This window comes from Myxine glutinosa, chromosome 1, assembly GCF_964187855.1.
Source record: "Myxine glutinosa chromosome 1, kmMyxGlut1.1, whole genome shotgun sequence".
NCBI lineage: Eukaryota > Metazoa > Chordata > Myxini > Myxiniformes > Myxinidae > Myxine > Myxine glutinosa.
The window spans coordinates 270,671,983-270,693,957 of NC_136261.1; the positions used below are offsets into that span (position 1 = coordinate 270,671,983).

Below are 21,975 nucleotides of genomic sequence, written 5' to 3' on the forward strand. Positions count from 1 at the left end.
CTGCACCTGTATCCGCCTATGAAGCGCCGCTTAGTGAGCGCTCTTTCTATAAGAGACTTGGTGAACGAACAGGACCAGTGAACACTCCCCTGCGCATTTTAATCTCATCCAGTGCTGGTTGTTCGGTTTTTATTTCAGTCTTTTCCCAGGTTTAATAAAAAAAAAAAAAAAAAAAAAAAAAAAAAAAAAAAATCACACAAACGTCATTTCCGTCCTACGTCCTAATACGTAGCACGTATGTTGATTGGTTAAAGATTTCTCGATAAATTTCACGTCGGTGATTCCTTGTCTGGTATGTTGGGCGGTGTAAGACGCAGTCAAATATATATTTTTATTTTTTTTAAAGTACAGAATAGTTTCTATTTTTCAAAGTAACATTGTGCAGCATTTTTAACCCGACATTAAACCACGTGAGTTTATAAAATAATCACGTGGGCTAGATCGCTCGCTCCCGACATGCCTTGCGAATAATTTCCTCCTGAAGACGGTTGGTGTGTTCTTTTGGAGTATCCTCACGGTTCCTGGTCGTGAACGTGCTGATCGGCCTTGCAATCCCAAAGGCGTTTGAATCCTAGGAGAGGTCTCGCTGGGTCTAGTAATGTCGTCGAGGTAAGAATTGCACTCCGGTTTCGTTTATCAGCGCAGCACTATTGTAATGCTAGGCCTCTAAGAAGCTGAATTATCTACCAATAATAATAACACTATGAGTTCCTTTACAAATACAAATACAACTACAAGTGAGTTCCTCGCAGTAGGACGTTAAACCCATCACCGCCTGCGCTATGGTTGTTTGTCCGTGCTCTATCTTTTGAAACGTTAAGCGTCAAACAAGGAAGCAAACGTACCATTTTTACTCTCAGATGTCCCCAAATCCGCAGATGTTATTGAGGGTTCTAATTTGTGATGATTTTAAAGTGTTTGGCATGACTCAGCCGGGATTCGAACCACCGACCTCCCAGACTCGGAGTGGACACTTAACGATTACACCGCCAAGTCTGATTGATAAAATGTTTGTCACGAGCTTTTGTTCATGTTCATCAAGTTTGGTCGTTTTTTGTTTGTTATTATCAGAAACACTGTTATCTTGTGCATTGAATGTATAAGAAACCATTTGAATAGTTGTTTTTCTTGTTTTGTGAAGGGTTGGGGTTACAGGGTGACATTTAATGGGTTACAAGGTGACATTTAATGGGTTACAGGGTGACATGTTACACTTTTACAGGGTGACATTTAATGGGTTACAGGGTGACATTTAATGGGTTACAGGGTGACATTTAATGGGTTACAGGGTGACATTTAATGGGTTACAGGGTGACATTTAATGGGTTGCAAGGTGGCATTTAATGGGTTACAGGGTGACATGTAATGGGTTACAGGGTGACATTTAATGGGTTACACTTTTACAGGGTGACATTTAATTGGTTACAGGGTGATCTTTGATGGGTTACAGGGTGACATTTAACGGGTTACAGGGTGACATTTAACGGGTTACAGGGTGACATTTAACAGGTTACAGGGTGACATTTAACGGGTTACAGGGTGACATTTAACGGGTTGCAGGGTGACATTCAACGGGTTACAGGGTGACATTTAACGGGTTACAGGGTGACATTTAACGGGTTACAGGGTGACATTTAACGGGTTACAGGGTGACATTTAATTGGTTACAGGGTGATCTTTGATGGGTTACAGGGTGACATTTAACGGATTACAGGGTGACATTTAACGGGTTACAGGGTGGCATTTGACGGATTACAGGGTGACATTTAACGGGTTACAGGGTGGCATTTGACGGGTTGCAGGGTGACATTTGACGGGTTGCAGGGTGACATTTGACGGGTTGCAGGGTGACATTTGACGGGTTGCAGGGTGACATTTGACGGGTTGCAGGGTGACATTTGACGGGTTGCAGGGTGACATTTGACGGGTTGCAGGGTGACATTTGACGGGTTGCAGGGTGACATTTGACGGGTTGCAGGGTGACATTTGACGGGTTGCAGGGTGACATTTGACGGGTTGCAGGGTGACATTTGACGGGTTGCAGGGTGACATTTGACGGGTTGCAGGGTGACATTTGACGGGTTGCAGGGTGACATTTGACGGGTTGCAGGGTGACATTTGACGGGTTGCAGGGTGACATTTGACGGGTTGCAGGGTGACATTTGACGGGTTGCAGGGTGACATTTGACGGGTTGCAGGGTGACATTTGACTGGTTGCAGGGTGACATTTGACTGGTTGCAGGGTGACATTTGACGGGTTGCAGGGTGACATTTGACGGGTTGCAGGGTGACATTTGACGGGTTGCAGGGTGACATTTGACGGGTTGCAGGGTGACATTTGACGGGTTGCAGGGTGACATTTGACGGGTTGCAGGGTGACATTTGACGGGTTGCAGGGTGACATTTGACGGGTTGCAGGGTGACATTTGACGGGTTGCAGGGTGACATTTGACTGGTTGCAGGGTGACATTTGACGGGTTGCAGGGTGACATTTGACGGGTTGCAGGGTGACATTTGACGGGTTGCAGGGTGACATTTGACGGGTTGCAGGGTGACATTTGACGGGTTGCAGGGTGACATTTGACGGGTTGCAGGGTGACATTTGACGGGTTGCAGGGTGACATTTGACGGGTTGCAGGGTGACATTTGACGGGTTGCAGGGTGACATTTGACGGGTTGCAGGGTGACATTTGACGGGTTGCAGGGTGACATTTGACGGGTTGCAGGGTGACATTTGACGGGTTGCAGGGTGACATTTGACGGGTTGCAGGGTGACATTTGACGGGTTGCAGGGTGACATTTGACGGGTTGCAGGGTGACAATTGAAGGGTTGCAGGGTGACATTTGAGGAGGAAGTTTTACAAGGATGAGGATGGGCAGGAAAGGTTTGTTAAACTCGAGCACCAATGCTATCCTGTTTATATTTCTCCCATTCATATGTTGTTAGAGACTGTGATGGCAAAGATTCCAGCCCCAGCTCCAGTTCAAGTGATTCTGTTTCAAGCTCAAGTTCGGGCAAACCTCGTCATGGTACGTCATGTGTCTAGCATCTCTTGCCTCGTTAAAATTGCATTAAAAAAAAACAAACACTAGGAGGCAATTCAGTACATTGATCCTGTATTACATCAGTGTCCACATTTGTTTGCTACTCCATGATTCTAGCTTGACACAAGTCAAAACTAGAAAGAGAAATCAGAGATTGCAGATCCTCGTCACAACTTGTTTTGTTTGTTTGTTTGTGTGGTGTTTGTGTGGTGTTTGTGTGGTGTGTAGACGATGCATTGACAATGTACACTATCAGTAAAAAGTTTTAGAACACCTCAATTTTTCCAGTTTTAATTGCAATTTATGCAGTTTAATGTCTCGATGTACTCTGAAATTAAGCATAGAACAAAACAATTGGAGATAAAAAAGAAATCATAGAATCATTTTGTTTAACAAAATTTAATTGCAATTTTTGACTCGGCAAAGTAGCCACCTTTTGCAGATATAACCGCCGAACACACTCGTGGCATTCTTTCTACAATGGAAATCAAATATTGTTCGGGAAGTTCTTCCCAACACTGTTGCAGAGGTTCCCACAAGTGTTGCACTTGTAGGTTGCTTTGATTTCACCCTTCTGTCCAGTTCATCCCAAACCAGCTCGATGGGGTTTGTCTGGAGACTGTGCTGGCCATTCCAAGACTTGAAGCCTACCATATTGTTGTTTTCCTCAAAGGTAGTTTTGACATAGCCTGGAGGTGTGTTCAGTGTCATTATCTTGCTGTAAGATGAACCCCTGACAAACTAGGCCTATACCAGAGGGTATTGCATGGCGCTGCAAAATGCTGTGGTAGCCCTTTTGGTTCAGGGTGCCAGGCACTCTGTGCAAGTCGCTGACTCTGGATCCAGCAAAAGAGCCCCAGACCATCACACTTCCTCCTCCATGTTTGACAGTTGGTGTCACACACTGAGGAACCATCCTTTCGCCTACTCAACGGCGTACAAAAACCCTGCGTGATGAACCAAAGATTACAAATTTTGATTCATCGGTCCATAAGACCTTCTTCCAGTCTTCAGTAGTCCACTGGCGGTGCTTCATGGCCCAGGCAAGCCTCTTTTTCTTATTTTGCCATCTTAGCAATGGCTTTCTTACTGCCACTTGACCTGTCAAACCTGCAGCTCGAAGTCTTCTCTTCACAGTTGAAAATGAGACTTGCTTACTTCAACCAGTGTTAAGCTGTGCTTCAAGCTGTTGCCCTGTGAGCCGCCTATCATGCAAGCTGTTGACTCTCAGAAACTTGTCTTCTGATTATGTTGTGGCTTTGGGTCTGCCAGACCTCTTCCTGTCAGAGTTTCCTCCAGATTCCAATATATACTACTCCCTGCAGTACAATATTGTCCAAATAATGCTTCAGAGGGTGTAATAACAGTCTGTTCCAATACTGCTTTTACACAGACAGGGGGTTTATAATCAAGTAATCAGCAGAGGTTGGGACACCTGGAGGAATTGTTTGCATCAACTTTCAAGGCTTAATTTACTTACATTGCTGCAGAACAGCTGTAAGTTGTTAACCCATTACTTGTTCCCTGAAGAAAGCCTTTTTTTTTTTTTACAATATAACTGTGCAATTTACATGATTTTCCCGTTTTGCTAACCTAAACTTTTTTTTTTTACCTCGATCAGTTTACTGCTTACCTTTGTACCATTTCAGGTTATTCACTGGACATTAAACTGCATAAATTTCAATAAAAACTGGAAAAATTGAGGTGTTCTAAAACTTTTGACTGGTAGTGTATGTTTATGTTCATACAGCAGACAGACATTTTAGTTTGTGGCTGAAATTAGTACATTGTGTGGCCAGACAGACAGACAAATGGACCCAAATGCAGTACCCTCTGGTGAGGGTAATGATCTATTTTTTAGGATAAAATCATTTGGATTTTAAAATTGTCCAAAAACGTATATCCTATAAAAGGACGTGCCTTGCACAATACAGTGAGTATTCATTTTGCCAGGATGGAAATTTTGTAATTCAGCCTCCTTTAGGATAGGGGAAGACTTATAGCTGTTGCCAGGTTTGGTTCTACAATTAGTGCTCCAATTTTTAATGGTACCCCAGAGTTTCTAAGATCCCAAGGAAAATGAAACCATCATGTTGGTTTTTTTTCCTGCCAATGTTCGAGCTGTATGTTCGAGCTGTATGTTCGAGCTGTATGTCCGAGTCCATGCTGAGCTGGGACTTTCAGATATTATATTTTCCATCAACAGTGTAAATAAAAGTATGTGGGGATGGCATACTTTTTGATTTTGACCTAATTTTAAGGCCATGACCCAATTATAGACATTTTAACATTTTTCACCAAAACTGGACTTCGGTTTGTCTGATTGGAACAACATTGTCCTCTCTGGATAGCCTAGAGCATGGCACAATTGTGCTTGATTTACATCATATCCTCCAGGTTAAAGGTCGAGGTGAAACGGTGGTCTGAAATAAAAGTAGTTTTTGTCCTCACCCAATTTTGCCAATGTGGTATCTCAAAGACCACTTGGCCTTCCATTATGTCATTGCATCATAATAGTCGACCTGCACTGAAGTGCAGCTAATATTTGGTTTGGGTCCTTGATCTACTTTTTTTGGATTGTGCAAATGAAGTGCAAATATCTTTTTGATCATAACTTGCATACTGTTCCTCTGATTTTCATGATTTTGAGTTTTCTGGATACAATGTAGATGGGACACCTTTTCTTAATTTACACGCTATCCCTAAATGTTGAAGGTCAGGGTCATATGGTGGTCCGATAAAAATATGGCCATCATTGGATCGCAGGTGCCGTGGGAGGCCTACCCTTGGCGATCGCTTTGTGATCTCAAATATCGTTTGATTTGACTTGACATTTCTCAGTTAGACTACTTTCAGGCAAATGTGCAACTAAGTTATTTTGCTTTCTCAAATTCTGATATGATCTCGCACCGAACGTGTTGTCATTAATTATGTGCATCTTAGGAGTGAAGTCGAAATTCTCATGTTTGATTTAAATGGGATGAAACATTTTCAGTTGGTGAAGTACATTGCAGTTTTTGCTTGCTTTTTGCTTTACCCTCAGTTTATGATGATTTATTTCTGAAGTTGTGCTATCCTTGTATATAATTTGACCTTTTTTTTTTTGACCAGATCAAAGTCAAGATAAACAACAATCATCCAGAAAGAGACGATCAAGCAGCAGCAGCAGCAGCAGCAGCAGTGGTAGTAGTAGTAGTAGCAGCAACAGCAGCAGCAGTAGTAGTAGTAGTAGTAGTGACAGTGGCAGCAGTAGCAAGAGCAGTGGTAGCACCTCACCGCCTGCCAAAAGTCATGGCTCGCGAGGTCGTCACAAAGGTACAAGAACCCAGAAGGATGATCAAGGAGGGCAGCACAGTCATAGGAAAGACTCCTTGGAAACAAAAGGACAATCGGATGAGACGGAAAAGTTGCACCAAAGAAGTCCAAGTCCAAGCTCAAGATGTGATGCTGCTTTTGTTCAGCTGGGAAAAGACATTAACGATAGAACTCCAGATGGAACTCCAAAACACCAAGAACATTTGCTTTTAGAAGCTGCGACACAATCCATTGGTGAGGTGCTCGTGAAGGATGTTCCATCAGGGAAGAGCGAAGATGAACAGGACATGTCCATTGACCAAGGTTTGTGTTTCTTTATCTTGTAGCAAATGTGTTCTCATATGCCTATAAACTCCTATTTTATGATTCCTTCTCACTTGTAATCATTCAAATGTTCATCTACATTGTTCATGTTCATCCATCTACCTTCTGTATCAAGTAACTTGGCTTTAATTGAATTTTTCTGAACTTTGATTTCGACCAATGTACATGTCAAAGCACTTTTTCATTCCCATGCTTGCACAGCACAGTGTGTTGGTTCTCTTTTTATAAATAATCCCTCCCCTACATTGTTAGGTGAATAATTTGTATATGTACTTTCTAATGTGACCCTACCTTGTCACGGTTCATGCTTTCTTCTGTATCCATGTTGTCCACCCCATGTGTTCTTTCCTACCCCTCATTGCTCCCCACACCCTGTGTTTGTCCAAGTATCCCTATATAGTTTGTCCTTCAACCCTGCTGTTGATGTTTCCCCCTTCTTTCCTTTTGTTATGTTGTATTCTGCTCAGTGGTCTAGCTCTTCCACGAGCTTTGTCTCTGTATACAAAAAATTGTCTATTCCCTTTCATTTTTCGCTTTTGAAGCTTTGATGTCACTTTCTTTCCGTTGCTATTTATTCCAGTTATTTTGATGTAAGATATCTTGTCACAAATACAGCACGCCTACTGCATGAATTCTTCCTTGCTTTTCAGAACAACTATAGTACATTGGGTAGCCTGGTGTTGGCTTAGCGGCTAGGGTGCCAGCTTAGGATCCTAGGATCCTGGGTTCGAATCCCGGTCGATCGCTGAATTAACGCCAGGGGGGTTGACTCAGCCTGTCATCCTTCCGAGGTCGGCTAATTGAGTACCAGTCCACTGGTAATTCCCTGTGTGTCGTAAAAGGCGACAAACAGGGTTGGCGGCAGGAAGGGGCATCCGGCCGTAAAACATTGCTTCAAAAAGGGGACCAACAAAAACAACAACAACCACGGTGCCCGAAAAAGGCCAACCCCCGCTTAGCGGGGAAAAATGGCCTCTAAAGGTTTTTTTTATTTTTTATTTTTAAATAGTACATTGGGTAAAAATTGTGTTGCATGTTGGCAGAGACAAAAAAAAGAAAGTTTTGGGCTGGGGTAGGGTGAGGGATGTGGAGAGGGTGATGGATTGGGTGTGCTTGCTGCTTTAGACAAGTAGTTGCATCTGTGTGTTAGAATTTTGAAAATTATTATTACTCGCAGAGTACTTGCCCGAAGAGCGATCTTGTTCCAAGCAAGCAACACGTTCTTCTGATACATTCCTTTGCTTGAAGGCAATGTATAGGCAATAGACCGCTTCTTCGATCGCTCCAGAAAAGAAAAATAACCTGGGTTACATAGATGAAGCAAAAACGTGCACTGATTATGTGCATAAATATATAGTACATTGTGATCTGTTCCTCTTATCGTGGTTATATGGCTTGAATAATTGCAAATGCATCCTTTCCCCACTCTCCCATCCCAAAGAAAGTCAAGATGGACGAAATTCTTTTTTTCAAAACTTGATTGAATATAACGAAACTTGCACGAACACAACTCCAGGGTGCCCTCGTAAACCCCTGACAGTTTCCCCTTCCTTGGTCAAATCCTCTCTGAGGAGTAGATGATACATACATACACACGTACATACACACATACATACATACATACATACACACATACATACATACATACACGCACGCGCACACACATGCATACACACACACACGCATACATACTATGTACTTTCCCTACATAATATAGAATTTATTATAATTACCTCTGCCAGCAAAGGTGGATGGAGGATATGTTTTCACCCCTGTCTGTCTGTCTTTGTTTGTGAACAAGATATCTCGATAAGTTGTGGACGGATTCGGACGAAATTTGGCAGAGAGGTAGTGTATGTGACAAGGACGAAATGATTAGATTTTGGTGAAGATTCGGATCTGGCTAGTAGAATTTTTAAAGTGATTCTTCACCATTTTGGGAGATAGGGCCAAAAACAATACATAGCAGGATATCTCAAAAAGTTATAGATGGATTTGGACGATACTTGGTGGACAGGTTGTTTGTTTGACAATAAAGAATCTATTCAATTTTTGTGAAGATTCGGATCCGGCTAGTATAATTTTTTAAATGATTCTTCACCATTGGGAGATGGGGCCAAAACCGATACAAAGCCGGATATGTCAAAAAGTTGTGGACGGATGATTTTGATTAAATGTGATTCTGTATTGTGATTTTCTGGTCGACTCTGGGATACAAAACGTAAACTGTTGATCTGCAGGAGGTATGCTCTCTACTAAGTGCCATTCTCGTTACAATTTTGTTTTGTAAGCAGTGGGTCCATTTTCCATGCCCATTTAGTGTTGTGTGTGTGTGGTTGTGTGTGGTTGTGTGTGTGCGTGGTTGTGTGTGTGCGTGGTTGTGTGTGTGCGTGGTTGTGTGTGTGCGTGGTTGTGTGTGTGCGTGGTTGTGTGTGTGCGTGGTTGTGTGCGTGGGTGTTGTGTGTGTGGGTGTTGTGTGTGTGTGTGTGTTGTGGGTGTGTGTGTGTTGTGGGTGTGTGTGTGTTGTGGGTGTGTGTGTGTTGTGGGTGTGTGTGTGTTGTGGGTGTGTGTGTGTTGTGGGTGTGTGTGTGTTGTGGGTGTGTGTGTGTTGTGGGTGTGTGTGTGTTGTGGGTGTGTGTGTGTTGTGGGTGTGTGTGTGTTGTGGGTGTGTGTGTGTTGTGGGTGTGGGTGTGTGGGTGTTGTGGGTGTTGTGTGTATGGGTGTTGTGTGTATGGGTGTTGTGTGTATGGGTGTTGTGTGTATGGGTGTTGTGTGTATGGGTGTTGTGTGTATGGGTGTTGTGTGTATGGGTGTTGTGTGTATGGGTGTTGTGTGTATGGGTGTTGTGTGTATGGGTGTTGTGTGTATGGGTGTTGTGTATGTTGTGTATGTTGTAAACATCAAAGTCTCACAACAGCTTTCTCTTTCCGAGTTTAATCTGAATCAATCTCATACAGCATCTAGAAAGAATACATGGCAACCATCATTTCACTTCTCGATTAAGCATTAAGGGTATACATCATATTGGATACAAATAAGCAAGCCTCGTGCCAACGTAATTTCTCACCTTCCTAAATAAGCATATAATTGTCTCAGGTCTCCGATGTCAGGTCTGACCCTCGCAGTCAGCGAGTGGATATTTATGAGAGTACTGTAGTGGACAGACGATGTTACTGCACCTGGGCTAGCTTCGTTGTCTACGTTTCACTACATCGTGTGTGTTGTGTGTGTTGTAGGCTGTGTGTGTGGCTTGTGCAGTTTTACTGGAGCTTTCTGATGTGGAATGTGAAACGCCGAAATGATTGTCATGACCTCCTGAGTTGATGAGGTTAATTGACTATAAATAATCCGGAAGAATTCCCATGTTTTAAACGCATGCCTTGTTAAGGTGTATATAGCAGTTTAATATGTGCTTCCATGGCATGGCATTCTAAAAACAAAAGTAACACCAAAAACAACGATAACATTGTAACAAAGTATACATTAATTAATACTACTAATAATGATGATGATTATTATGATGATGTGAGTTGTCACTTTCAATGAATCTCTTAAAATTAAATATTTAAATAAAATTCTGTTACCGAGCTAACTTGTGAACCACTGATGGGATTTTGACCAAAGTTGGTACAAGTATGATGGTGTGAATCGTCACTTTCGACAAATCTCTTCCTTTTGTTGGAGTGCTCACTAAGCTTTGTTCATTGTGTGATGGCTGTATAGTCCAATGCGGAACCCATGCAGCATCTACTGCAAACATCGCAGTTATAGACTGGTCCTTGCAGAGATGGACGTTGGCAGGTTTTCCTTTACTACCTCCACTGTCTCTCGATAGCAAGTCTCCCACATTCAAAGTGGTCCAGGTCTTTGCAGAAAATGCTGTGCCAAGCTGACCTGTTTTTGTGGCCTGATGTTCCCAGGTGAAAACTGGAATGGCACAAGACTTGTGTAGATTTAAGGATGTCCTTATGGGGCTTTCTTTGTCCACCACGTGACCTTTTACCAAATTTAGGTTGTCCATAGAAAAACGCTCTTGGGATTCTATAGTCATCCATGTGTGCTAGGTGTCCTGACCCGTGACGCTGGGCTTGCATCAGGAAATACTCAATTCCTTGGATATGACGGCAGTCTCGGATTGAGTGTTCTGTCTCGCTAGGTGATGCCAATAATCTTATGAAGGCATCACATATGGAATTGATCGAGGCGTTTGATATGGCGACAATAAGTTGTCCAAGATTCACATCCGTGCAGGAGTGTCGATAAGACAACGGCGCGATAAACACTTATCTTGGTGTCCAGGTGAATGCACGTTCATGCCAAAGGTGATGTGTCAATTTTCCAAAGGACACACATGCTTTACCAAGTCTTGATGTTATTTCATCGTGAATCATCGCATTTTGAGAAAGGACACCTAAGGTAGCAGAACTTATCTACAAGTTTGAGTGGTGTGTCATCATGGTAATGGATGGGACGGTATATGCATCTTCTGGTCTCGGCTGAAACATAGCCTCTGTCTTCATGAGGCTAATCATAAGGCCATAGCAACGAGCAGATTGTGCAAAGGAGTTGACAATAAATTGCATATATTTGAGATTATGACTGAAGAGTGCGCAGTCATCGGCGAAAAGTAGATTACGGAGCAACATTTCCATGATTCTGGACTTGGCTTTCAGACGCTGCACATTAAAGACACCACAGTCGGTGTGAAACTTTATCATCACTGACCGTGTGCAATCTTCGAAGGCATCATGAAGCATAGAAGAAAACACAATGCTAAATAATAGGGGAGCGAGGACACACATTTGCTTTGTGCCGTTGGTAATAGGAAATGACTCATAAGTGCATCCACTGTCCTTCACACGAGCAACCATGCCATCGTGCGTGGAAGGATCTGATGATGTTGACCAACTTAGTGGGACAGCCGACTTTGTACAATAGCTTCCACAGGCCTTCTTTACTGATTAAATCAAATGCTTTTATAAGGTCGACGAAGAGCATGTATAGATTGCGATCCTATTCTCTCCTCTTTTCATGATGTTGATGAGCAGAGAAATCATATCGGTCGTGCCATGTCCAGCAGGAAAGCCGCATTGGCTCTCTGGGGTGATGCTGTTGACAATTGTTGGTGGCATGTGATTAAGAATGATGCAGTCAAGTATTTTTTCCAGCAATAGATAGTAGTCCTACGACACCAAGCCACGGTAGTTGTCGACACATGACCTATCACCTTTGCATTTGCACAGAGGAACAATTGTGGCATCTTTGAAGACCTGGGGTACAGACTCCTCACTCCAGATGGTATTCTAGAGTTGGGTCAGTCGGGTGAGGATGTTGGCACCACCAAACTTGAAAACCTCAGAGAGGATACCATCATCACCAGGTGCCTTTCCAGATGCCATCTCTGATAGCTCTGGTCTCTATTTTAGTCTGAGGGCAGGCAAGGTCTTATAATGTAGGCCACTGGGGAAGGGAATCAATGGCCACATTCAAGATGGAGGAGGGGCAATTGAGGACACTGTTAAAGTATTCAGCGTAGCACTCCGGGACCTTGTTTTGATCTATGATGTGTTGGCCATCTGAGCTACGGAGTGCAGCAATACTGCAAGAAGATGGTCCATAGACTGACTGCCTTTAGACCAGCATAGAAGAGCCACCTTCATGGAGTTAAGTAAACTGTTGACGGGGGAGGCGTTCTCGTTGAACCAGTCTTTGTGACAACGCTTAACGAAACTGAGAACGTCAGAAGATGCCCTGAAGGTCTTGTACAATGGCCCTCCCACTTCAGCATTGATAATATAATTATAGGTAGATGAAATTGTTCCAAGGTGGATTTGAGAGAATGCTGAAGCTGTGATTGCACATCGATGCATTTAAGCTGCTTTGTGTTTGTAGCAGGCTTGAGATGTTGCCTTCTCACGGGAGGCTTGATCTTGAGAGACATTTTACTCCAAACAAGCCTGTGGTCAGACTAACAGTCGGAGCCTCTTACTTCATGTGTGTGCTTGACATCTTGCCAGTCGCGTTGCCTGACATTGACAAAATCAATGAAGTGCCAATTTTAGAGCATGGTTGCATCCATGTAGTTTTGTATTCATCAGCTTGTTGTAACAAGGAGTTTGTAATGATGAGTTAATTGGTTGAACATAGTGTCAGCAGCAAAATTCCATTGGAGTTCGCTTTGCTGATGCGGTGATGTCCGATCAAATCTTTACACACAGCATAATCATGTCCCACTCGGGTGTCGAAGTCCCCAAACAAACTGAGCTTGTCACTATGAGATGTTAACTGTATGACTGCTGAAAGATCATCGTAGAACTGCTCATTGACCTCATTTATGTTTAGCATTGTCGGGGCGTATGCGCTGCTGACGGCAGCATTGCGTTCAAGTTTGAGTCGCACAGTTATGAGACATTCACTGATATCAGTTGGGACAGCATTAAAAGGTTTATACGTTTGGTTTTAATCGCAAAAACCAACACCTGCCTGACTACTTTCACTTTCTGGCTTGCCGCTCCAGTAGAACATATAATCAGAGCCTCATTCCTCAAGATGGGGATATACCAGGTAGACAAGTCTCACTGAGTGCTGCAATGTCTATCCCACATCGCAACAATTTGTGGCCAATAATGGCTATTCAACGTTCGAGGCGGCTGTTGTGGTCTTGCAGTGTGCGCACATTCCAGGCACCGAAATTTAGTGTCTTGATGTTACATTTGTTAGACTTCTTGTTGTTTATTAATTTATTTTCCTTTGTTTTTTCTCAACTGCAGAAATGGATGACCAACCTGCTGTATTAGGCAGGTAAGCCTAAGTGAAGCAAGCTTTCTTTGGTTAAGTTTTTATATTCCCTTCTCCATGTGGAGAGATCAGTGCCACTGCCTGAAGGTCTTGTAAAATGAGGAGAGAGCAGTGCCAAAGCAGTGCCACTAATAATATTAACAACAATATATAATAGTAGCATCTTTGGCAATAATAGTAATCACAAACGTATAATCCCCACACTGTCCCAACCACATCGGGGCCTGGTGAAAGACAGACTAAAACTCAAGCACTACAGCAAACAGGTGTGCTACAAGGCTGTGAGGACAAATGAAAATTTGGTCCAATGAACCAACGGGCCCACTAGTCTGAAAAATGCTTGGGATGCTCATTCCATCCAGGTCAAAGCTACCCACTAAGCTCATTACCATTCCAAATCAATAAGCATCCTGTGTGTTACTGGCAAAGTAGCTACAGTTTGTGTTATCTACAGAATGTCCTGTATCAACACACCTTTCCTGTTCCAATGACTCGCAGCTCTGTTACCTGTACAATAAAGAATCGTAAATGAGGGCTCATGCTGAAGATCACACCACATAGCATAATTATATTTGCATTTTAAACACCCAGATTGCAGCGATTCTATCCACTCATCTATGTATGAGCTTATACAATGATTTATATACGTTCATACACAAAGGAAGCGGTATAATAAGGCCATTTGGCCCATCATGCCTGGGCCTTTTCCACATCTTATTAAACGATTAATTTATCAATCCTATATGCACGTTGTCACTCTTTCTCACAAATTATTTTCACTTTGCATCTGTATCTATATATTGTTACGGATTCGGGGGTCGGCTCTCCCCTTATCAAGGGGGGGTTAATCCCCTTGTCTTTTAAGCTGGCCGTCCCGAGTCCTTGGGAAGCTATAACGTCCTTCCCGGCGCGGCGTTAGGTCGGGTTTGCTAGGCCTAGGGGTTCGCTGCTACCTAAGTACTAACGCCCGCCGGAAACGAGGGAATAACTCCCGCTCGAACCACGGATAAGATGGAAATTGCCGAGTGGTTAGCAATCCGCGGCCCGAGCCATTAACAAAGACCACCCCGATTCTAGCGGTTCCGAAATCGTGCCACAGGTACTCAATTGAGAAAAGACTAAAGCGATCGGGTAAGAAGAAACCAGAGTATAGGAAGAACAGGTGAATTTATTTACAATCAAGAAGAAGAGGAAACGAAAGGAATATACAAGAAGAAGAAGAAGAAGAAGCATGACACAGGGCAGGCTTAACTAAACAGTCTTAACTTAACGACCCCAGACGAGCATACACATTCACACGGGATGGTACCTGGCAGGGGGGAAGGTCCAGGTAGATGGTTCCAGGTAGGTCGACTCCGTCCAGGCTCCGGTTCCGCGGGCGAAGAATGGCAGGCAGCTTCGCGTGTCGCCGACCGCGAGCGGACCTTGCATATATCGAGGGTCTGGGATGCTGCGTACGTAATACGTTTATCGAGCAACGCTCTCTCTCTCATGAGTTCAACAAGGGCTTTCCGAAGCAGTTCGTCAAAGTGCTCTGCGCAGCTTCGTCTCTCAGCCAGACCCCACCAAGCGCCATCTCCAACCCGAGTCAACTCTTAAAGTGGCTCGCGCTGGCGCTTATATAACGCGCTTCAAGATCAATGCGCGCGCTTGGAAACCACGCCTGCCAGCGAGCTCACCTCAGCCCTGGTTGGCGGGTAAGGGCTTACCAGCTCCGCCCTTGACGGCGAGTTGACAGGGCCACACCTTTTTCTTGTGTCCCGCCCCCTTTTTCCTCGGCCTGAGACCGCATGGTCAATGGCGTTTGGAGCGAGCGCTAAGGCGACGAAGGCTCAATGCAGCGAACGCTGCTAATCAAACCACGTGACAATTTGGGGAGAGACAAGCCCCGACTGTAGGGGCGCATAATGGCGTAGCTTGGAGAGAGCGGCTGCAAAATGAACGGAAGGGCCTATTCTTATTTAATTGACACAACGCAGATTCAACTATTGGGAACACGGTCTTATCTGACACATAATAAGGAAATAACTAAAGTTCCTATGGTGGCCTACGTGTTGCATATGGACTAACTAAGGGTGCAACCTTTAACCTTTTAAATGATGGGATATTTACAAGAATTATTATTTACAAAGTGAGGGTTCTAAAACCACAACAATATAAACGCAAGTTGTCTGTGTGTGTGTGTCTGCGTTTTATTCAGAGATGGCTGAACGGATCGTCATCAAACTTTGAGAGGTTCATCAGTGAGTGCCTGGGAGAGTTTTAGGCAAAAAAAAAAAACATTGAAAAAAAAAAGTTCGTTTTTTTGAAGTAAAAAAAATAAAAATAAAATAAATTCGTTTGATAGTGCCGAAGCCTTTTAAAATTAATGACAGTTATATGCAAGTACACATTCGCATAAAGAAATACAAAACAATTACTAGACATTTGAATACAAATAAATCAAACAATTCCGGAAGTATACGAATTTGATAGTACGGCTTGTTCTTCTTCCTGATCGGCATCACACTTAACTCAGAAACGTGAGTCACATTCACTCAGAAACGTGAGCCGCTCCCCTTCTCTCCTGCCTCCCCCCTCCCCTCCCCCTCCCCACCCCTCCCCCCCTTCCCCTCCTCCCCCTCCCCTTTGAGATATAAATTTTCCATAAAAGAGCTTCCACTTCTGACTGCTCCCCTTCCCCCCTCCCCTTCCCCACCCCTCCTCTCCCGCCCGGCAACGCCGGGTACTTCTGCTAGTACCTTATAATTAACCTGTATATTACAATTGTGGTGTTTTGCATTCATGAGAGTTGAAAGGTTTTTGCACACTGCAGAGCTCACATTATCATGCAAATCCATATTGCAGTAGTCTCCAATCACTGTTAAACCATGTGGAACTGGGTAGTTCAATAGGAATAAAATATGGTTAAAAATATATATATAAGTGGGGTGAAATGATTATCCCTTATTTGTTTTGTCCTTGGTAGGATAGTGAGAAGTCTTACCTTTCAATTCTGAATAATACCTCCATTTCTGGCTGTTAGTTATGCCACCAGGTTTGTCTCCATCATTTGTGTGTTTCGATCAACTTCCCCAGGCAGTTTTAGTGAGCCTTCCCCTTCCCAAAGGAAGTGCCAGAAGTCACCTGTCACCTAAAATGTCCCGTCACCTAAACAAAATCCCTGAAGATACCGTTGAAACCGAGCAAGCTGGTTCAGGTTCTGCTCTTCATTGAGAATGAACATGTGGCACCATTTTTTCCCCATCACTTTTCTTTTCCCCAGATACTCGATGACAATGTGGAGCGCACTGCATGGACTTTATTATTTCCGACTGTCTCAAGTTCACTTGTGATACACTCACTGATCTTGAATGCAGGCCTTTGTTTTACGGACATTTTCCTCCTAGAATGGATGATGCACATTGCTCAACAGTTTTAAAATGTGGATAAATGGTCGGAAGAACTGCAAAAACGTAAAGAAGGATTTCATGAAAACTTTTCTTTGTTATCATGAATATAAGATTGGAAGGATTCACCATTGGGAAAAGGATTTAGGAGGGAAAGGTGTGGGTGGGAGGAGAATGGGGGGGGGGGGGGGGGGTTGGGGGTTGGGGGGGGGGGGAGGGAGTTCCTCTCATCTACGCACCTAATTTTTTGCTCCCCTGGAATGTAGTTCCAGGGAGCTTTTGCGATGGCGCGTCATCCGTTCGTCCATCTGTCAGTCCATCAGTCGGTAAACATTTGCAACTTCTTGTCCGAAAGCACTGATAGTATTGTGACCAAACTTGGCACAAATTATAGTTGGTATGTTGCAACTCAAGTTTGTTCACGGCATTTCGGAATCTAAGGGGATCTCCGGTGGCGTCCCACCCCCCCCCCCCCACCCTCCTCCCCACCCACCCCAAACTAGGTATTTGTTCTTTTCTCTGAAACTACATACATGATTTCAACGAAACTTGACCACAACCTTCATCACCCATAATGCATCGATTGTTCATGGAATAAATTAAAAAAATCAGGATTTAAGGGATGTGTGGGGGGTTTGACCGCCCCCCCCCCCCTTAAGATTGGTATTTGCTCTCTTCTCCTAAACTAACACACACAATTTTGATGAAACGATCACAACTTTCATCACTCGTGATGTACCAATGCTTGTTCAAGGCATTAGAAAAATCGGGGTTAAGGTGGTATACAGTGGTGGCAGGGTCCCTCCCCCCCTCCCCCCCCCCCCCCCTCTCCCCCCCCCTCTCCCCTCTCTTGTAACGTGAGAGAAGTCAAAAACTACAATGAATGCAAATGAGCATTATTCTGGTAACCAAACAAATATCCTATCATCCGATTAATTGCACCAGAACATTCTTTTCTAGCACCAGCTTGTCTTTCCAATTGCAGTTTATCCTTATTGTCCCCCGTCGCACAGCGGAGCGAAAGGGGGACTATGGTTTTCCCGTCCGTCCGTCCGTCCGGGCATGCGTGTTTGTGTGCGGGCATGCGTGCGTGCGTGCGTAAGCGAAGGACCGCATTCGAATTTGGTGTGTGGGTGCAACCCACGTCAAAATCCAGGATGGCCGCCGCCATGTATGTCTGATGCCATGTATGTCTGAACCTTGTGAGATGAATATCTTGAAAAATAAGCGAAGTACCAACTTCTAATCTGGTGTGTGGGTGTATCTAGGCATAAGGAAGAACGCTATTGAAAATTGGGTCGCCACGTCAAAATCCAAGATGGCCGCCGCCATGTATGTCTGAACCTTGTGAGATGAATATCTTGAAAAATAAGCGAAGTACCAACTTCTAATTTGGTGTGTGGGGGTATCTCGGCATACGGAAGAACGCTATTGAAAATTGGGTCGCCACGTCAAAATCCAAGATGGCCACCACCATATATATGTCTGAACCTTGTGAGCGAAATATGTTGAAAAATAAGCGAAGTACCAACTTCTAATCTGGTGTGTGGGTGTATCTAGGCATAAGGAAGAACGCCATTGAAAATTGGGTCGCCACGTCAAAATCTAAGATGGCCGCCTCCATGTATGTCTGAACCTTGAGCGAAAAATCATATCATAGCATGTTTTCTGCGTCTTCCACTTTGTCAACTCGCATCACTTCACCGACGGGGGACCTAGGCGTAACGCTTGTTATGCAGTTTCAGATTCCAAATTGAGATGAATTTTTAATATTTGACAGATGGGAATGGAGTACCTACCCCATGGTTTGTGTGTTTGCCAAGATGATGCAAACATGTGGGAAAAATGTTTCAAGATACCTCAACATGTTCAACTTTTATTTATTTTTTACCAGAGTAAACGTCAAAAATGACGGGACCAAGAGCATCCCCCCCAATCACCACCATCACAGCACAGTTGTAAGGAATACATTGCACAGGCTTGTGGATTTACTTTTGTTTCACAAATAAAAGTACGATTATTTTGGAAATATATATATTATCAAAGCGATAACAGAATTTCAAATGACTGAGTAAAATTACTCACCCATATATATTTTACTGCAAATAAAAATGACATGTCTCACCTCTAGCGTTGTAGTTGTGAAAGCAATATAATAATGTGAAAGAAAGCAATATAAGCGCCACCATCTCTTATCTTCCCCCATCCTTGATCTTTTCTACCACCGCGAATTTCACCCCAATTCCACTTTTTTGAAATACCAACTTCTGTCCTGGAAGTCCTTGGTGTCCTTGTGTTTTATACGTCTCCCTCCCCCCCTCCCCCTTCCCACGCCTCCTCCCCCCACGCCCTCTCCCTCCCACACATCTCCCTGCTCTCAAATGTTGTGTTTGTGTGCTTCCCCTTCTCTCCCCATCTTGTCTTCCGCTCCCTCTTTTGATATATTTCGTTTGTCTGGTTGATTTGTTTGTGAAGTAAATGTTCGCTCTTTCACAGAGCCTCGATTCAGTATACAAAAAAAATAAAATAAATAAATCTGTCATCAGTATCAGGAGCTGTGATTTACATGCGTTACAGTGAGACATAATGCGAAAACAGATTTTTCAAAAAGCAACGTGCAACTTGCATATGCGGAGGTTTTTTGAAAAGGTAGTTGGATCCTAGAAATTGCTTATTTGTCTGTAATAAGGACTCCATCCCTAATGAGTCTGACATCGTCAATCCATCTCACCAACTTGTGCAAATGCAGGATGTCACTTTTGAGTACGGCGTTGCATCTTGCTTTCTGTTCAACAGTGGATATATCTTGGCGTGTTTTCCTCGGATTCAACATGCTTGTATCGTATGGAGATTCTGACTTTGTGCTGGGCAGGTTTACAACATGGGAACAATTGGTCTAATTCTCGTCATTAGTTCTGGTTGGTATTGAACTTCTTTTAAACAATGCATGAAATGGGGGTAGTTTTATTTTTCTTTCAGTGCATCATTTGTAACATTGAATGTGAAATTTAATTTTGCCTATTTTCGATGTCGTAACGAGTCTGGACTATTCTTCTAGCATGAATGACTGAGCCCTTTATTTCTTTATTGCCTTCATACTGATTATTCTCGATTATTCTCGTCTTCATACTGATTTACCCTGGTGTTGGGCTTGCGGCTAGGGTGCCGGCTTAGGATCCTCGGATCCTGGGTTCGAATCCCGGTCGATCGCTGAATTAACGCCAGGGGGGTTGACTCAGCCTGTCATCCTTCCGAGGTCGGCTAATTTGAGTACCAGTTCACTGGTAATTCCCTGTTTGTCGTTAAAGGCGGCAAAAAGGGTTGGCGTCAGGAAGGGCATCCGGCCGTAAAACATTGCTTCAAAAAGAGGACCAAAAAAAACAACAACCACGGTTCCCGAAAAAGGCCAACCCCCGCTTTGCGGGGAAAAATGGCCTCTAAAGGTGGTTTTTTAAACTGATTATTCTCGTTCCAAGTTTTGCAAGTCTCAGGAAGTGATGGATATTCTCTATATTTGCCATTAACATCACTCAAAGACCAAGTGTGTGATTCTGTAGAAGATTATCATTTTTGAATTTTCCCAAGTTTGTCACAAAATAAAAAATGTATCTTGTAAATAAGTGTAAATAACTTGTAAAATGTAAATATCTATTTTAAGAACGTTTTAGTGTGTGGTTTATTGAGACAAAAATCGGTTCCTTACCAAAATAAATTCAGAGCTGGCCCATTAACCATGGGTTAATTCCCCTTAATATTTGGGATCTGATGCTCTTTTCAAATTTCTGTTAAATCTGATGAGAAATTGCGATATTGTTGGATGGGAGTCGCTTCCTTGCATATATCACTTTTTTAATGCGGCTCTGCATTCCCTCTGGTTTAGTCCAGGACCATTGATCTTTGAGATTAGTTTTGCAGCTTTCTCCATTGACTGTGTCCTCACAAAAGAGCACCTGGTATGAAAATTTGGTTTTTCATGCTGTACCAAATTTTAGTTTTTCTTTCTTCTCTTCTCAGATGTTCAGAGTTCCCTTGTGGACGTTACAGACCAGCCTCTTGTTCAGAAAGAGGACGACGTAATGCCTGTGGTGGAGATGGTTGATGCTAGTGAAGCGGATGCCAATGCATCTGGGTCAACCTTGGATAAGGCACACGAGAACTCTGTTGAAAGATCACAAACGCCACCAGTTGTCACAGTTGGGCAACAAACTTCCTTGCAAAATGAAGCCAGTGAAGACTCTGATGGGAGTTACGAGAGTGAAGGCAGTGCGGCCAGCAGTGGTGTGGCTGTTCAGAAAATGAAGAGCAGCATTGTGCAAGTTGTGGTGAGTTTGCAGCAGCATCACCATATATTGTTGATTGTCGAATCGCATGTTTTATTTTCTTTTTTCAACCGAGTTCCTCTATAATGTATGTACAATTAAAATGTCTATAAAGTACGTACTACTAGCTGAAGAATCTGGTGTTGCCCGGGGAAATTCAATGCAATGTGTATTGAAATACTAAGTTAGAATCGACAATATATTGGTAGTACAGAGGCAGATTACTTGCACGCCAAGTTTTTCATGTTTTCAAAAAACAAGAGCAATCGGCGATTGCAGACCCTCGCCAGGATGTGTTTTTAGTTTGTGTGGTGTTTATTAGCTGCTGTGTTTCTTTGGTTTGTTGATGACAGATTTCTGTTCAATAAAATATGGCTGCTGAACCACATGACCGATGACGTCATTAATTTAATTCTCCCATACAATTTTTGTGTAGTTAATGCACAATAAATTTCAAACTGATTGGACCAAGCATTCTACTTGTCTAATTATGACGTCATAATGAAGACACCAATGACATCATCATGAATATATGTTGATCCCTATGAGGAGTAGTGGACAATGAGTCGTATTTCATTTTTTCCCCATGGAGTGGTTTCGGAGATATAGAGGTGAAAAGTTTTTCGGGTTTTTCAAGATGGCGTTTTTCAAGACAAGATTGTCCTGAAAACTAGCAAACCATTGGTCGTCAAGCTGCCGAGCATCACTAGAAGGATTTTTTTTTATATGATGCCGATAACCTCAAAAAATTCCAGATATTGGCCGATTATATTGGTCTTCCACTA

General features: G+C 43.2%; 2 protein-coding genes across 3 annotated transcripts in view; one reads left to right on the top strand and one right to left on the bottom strand.

Moving 5' to 3' along the window:
* FAXDC2 (fatty acid hydroxylase domain containing 2) overlaps nt 1-21,975 on the bottom strand; it is an 881,086-nt gene that overhangs the window by 671,501 nt on the left and 187,610 nt on the right. The window lies entirely within an intron of this gene.
* CWC22 (CWC22 spliceosome associated protein) overlaps nt 453-21,975 on the top strand; it is a 266,010-nt gene continuing 244,487 nt past the window's right edge. Inside the window, 4 exon segments of the mRNA XM_068131795.2 lie at nt 453-609; nt 2,948-3,030; nt 6,157-6,663; nt 20,886-21,193. Of these exon segments, the coding sequence (XP_067987896.2) occupies nt 599-609; nt 2,948-3,030; nt 6,157-6,663; nt 20,886-21,193 (909 nt within the window). The 5' untranslated portion in view covers nt 453-598.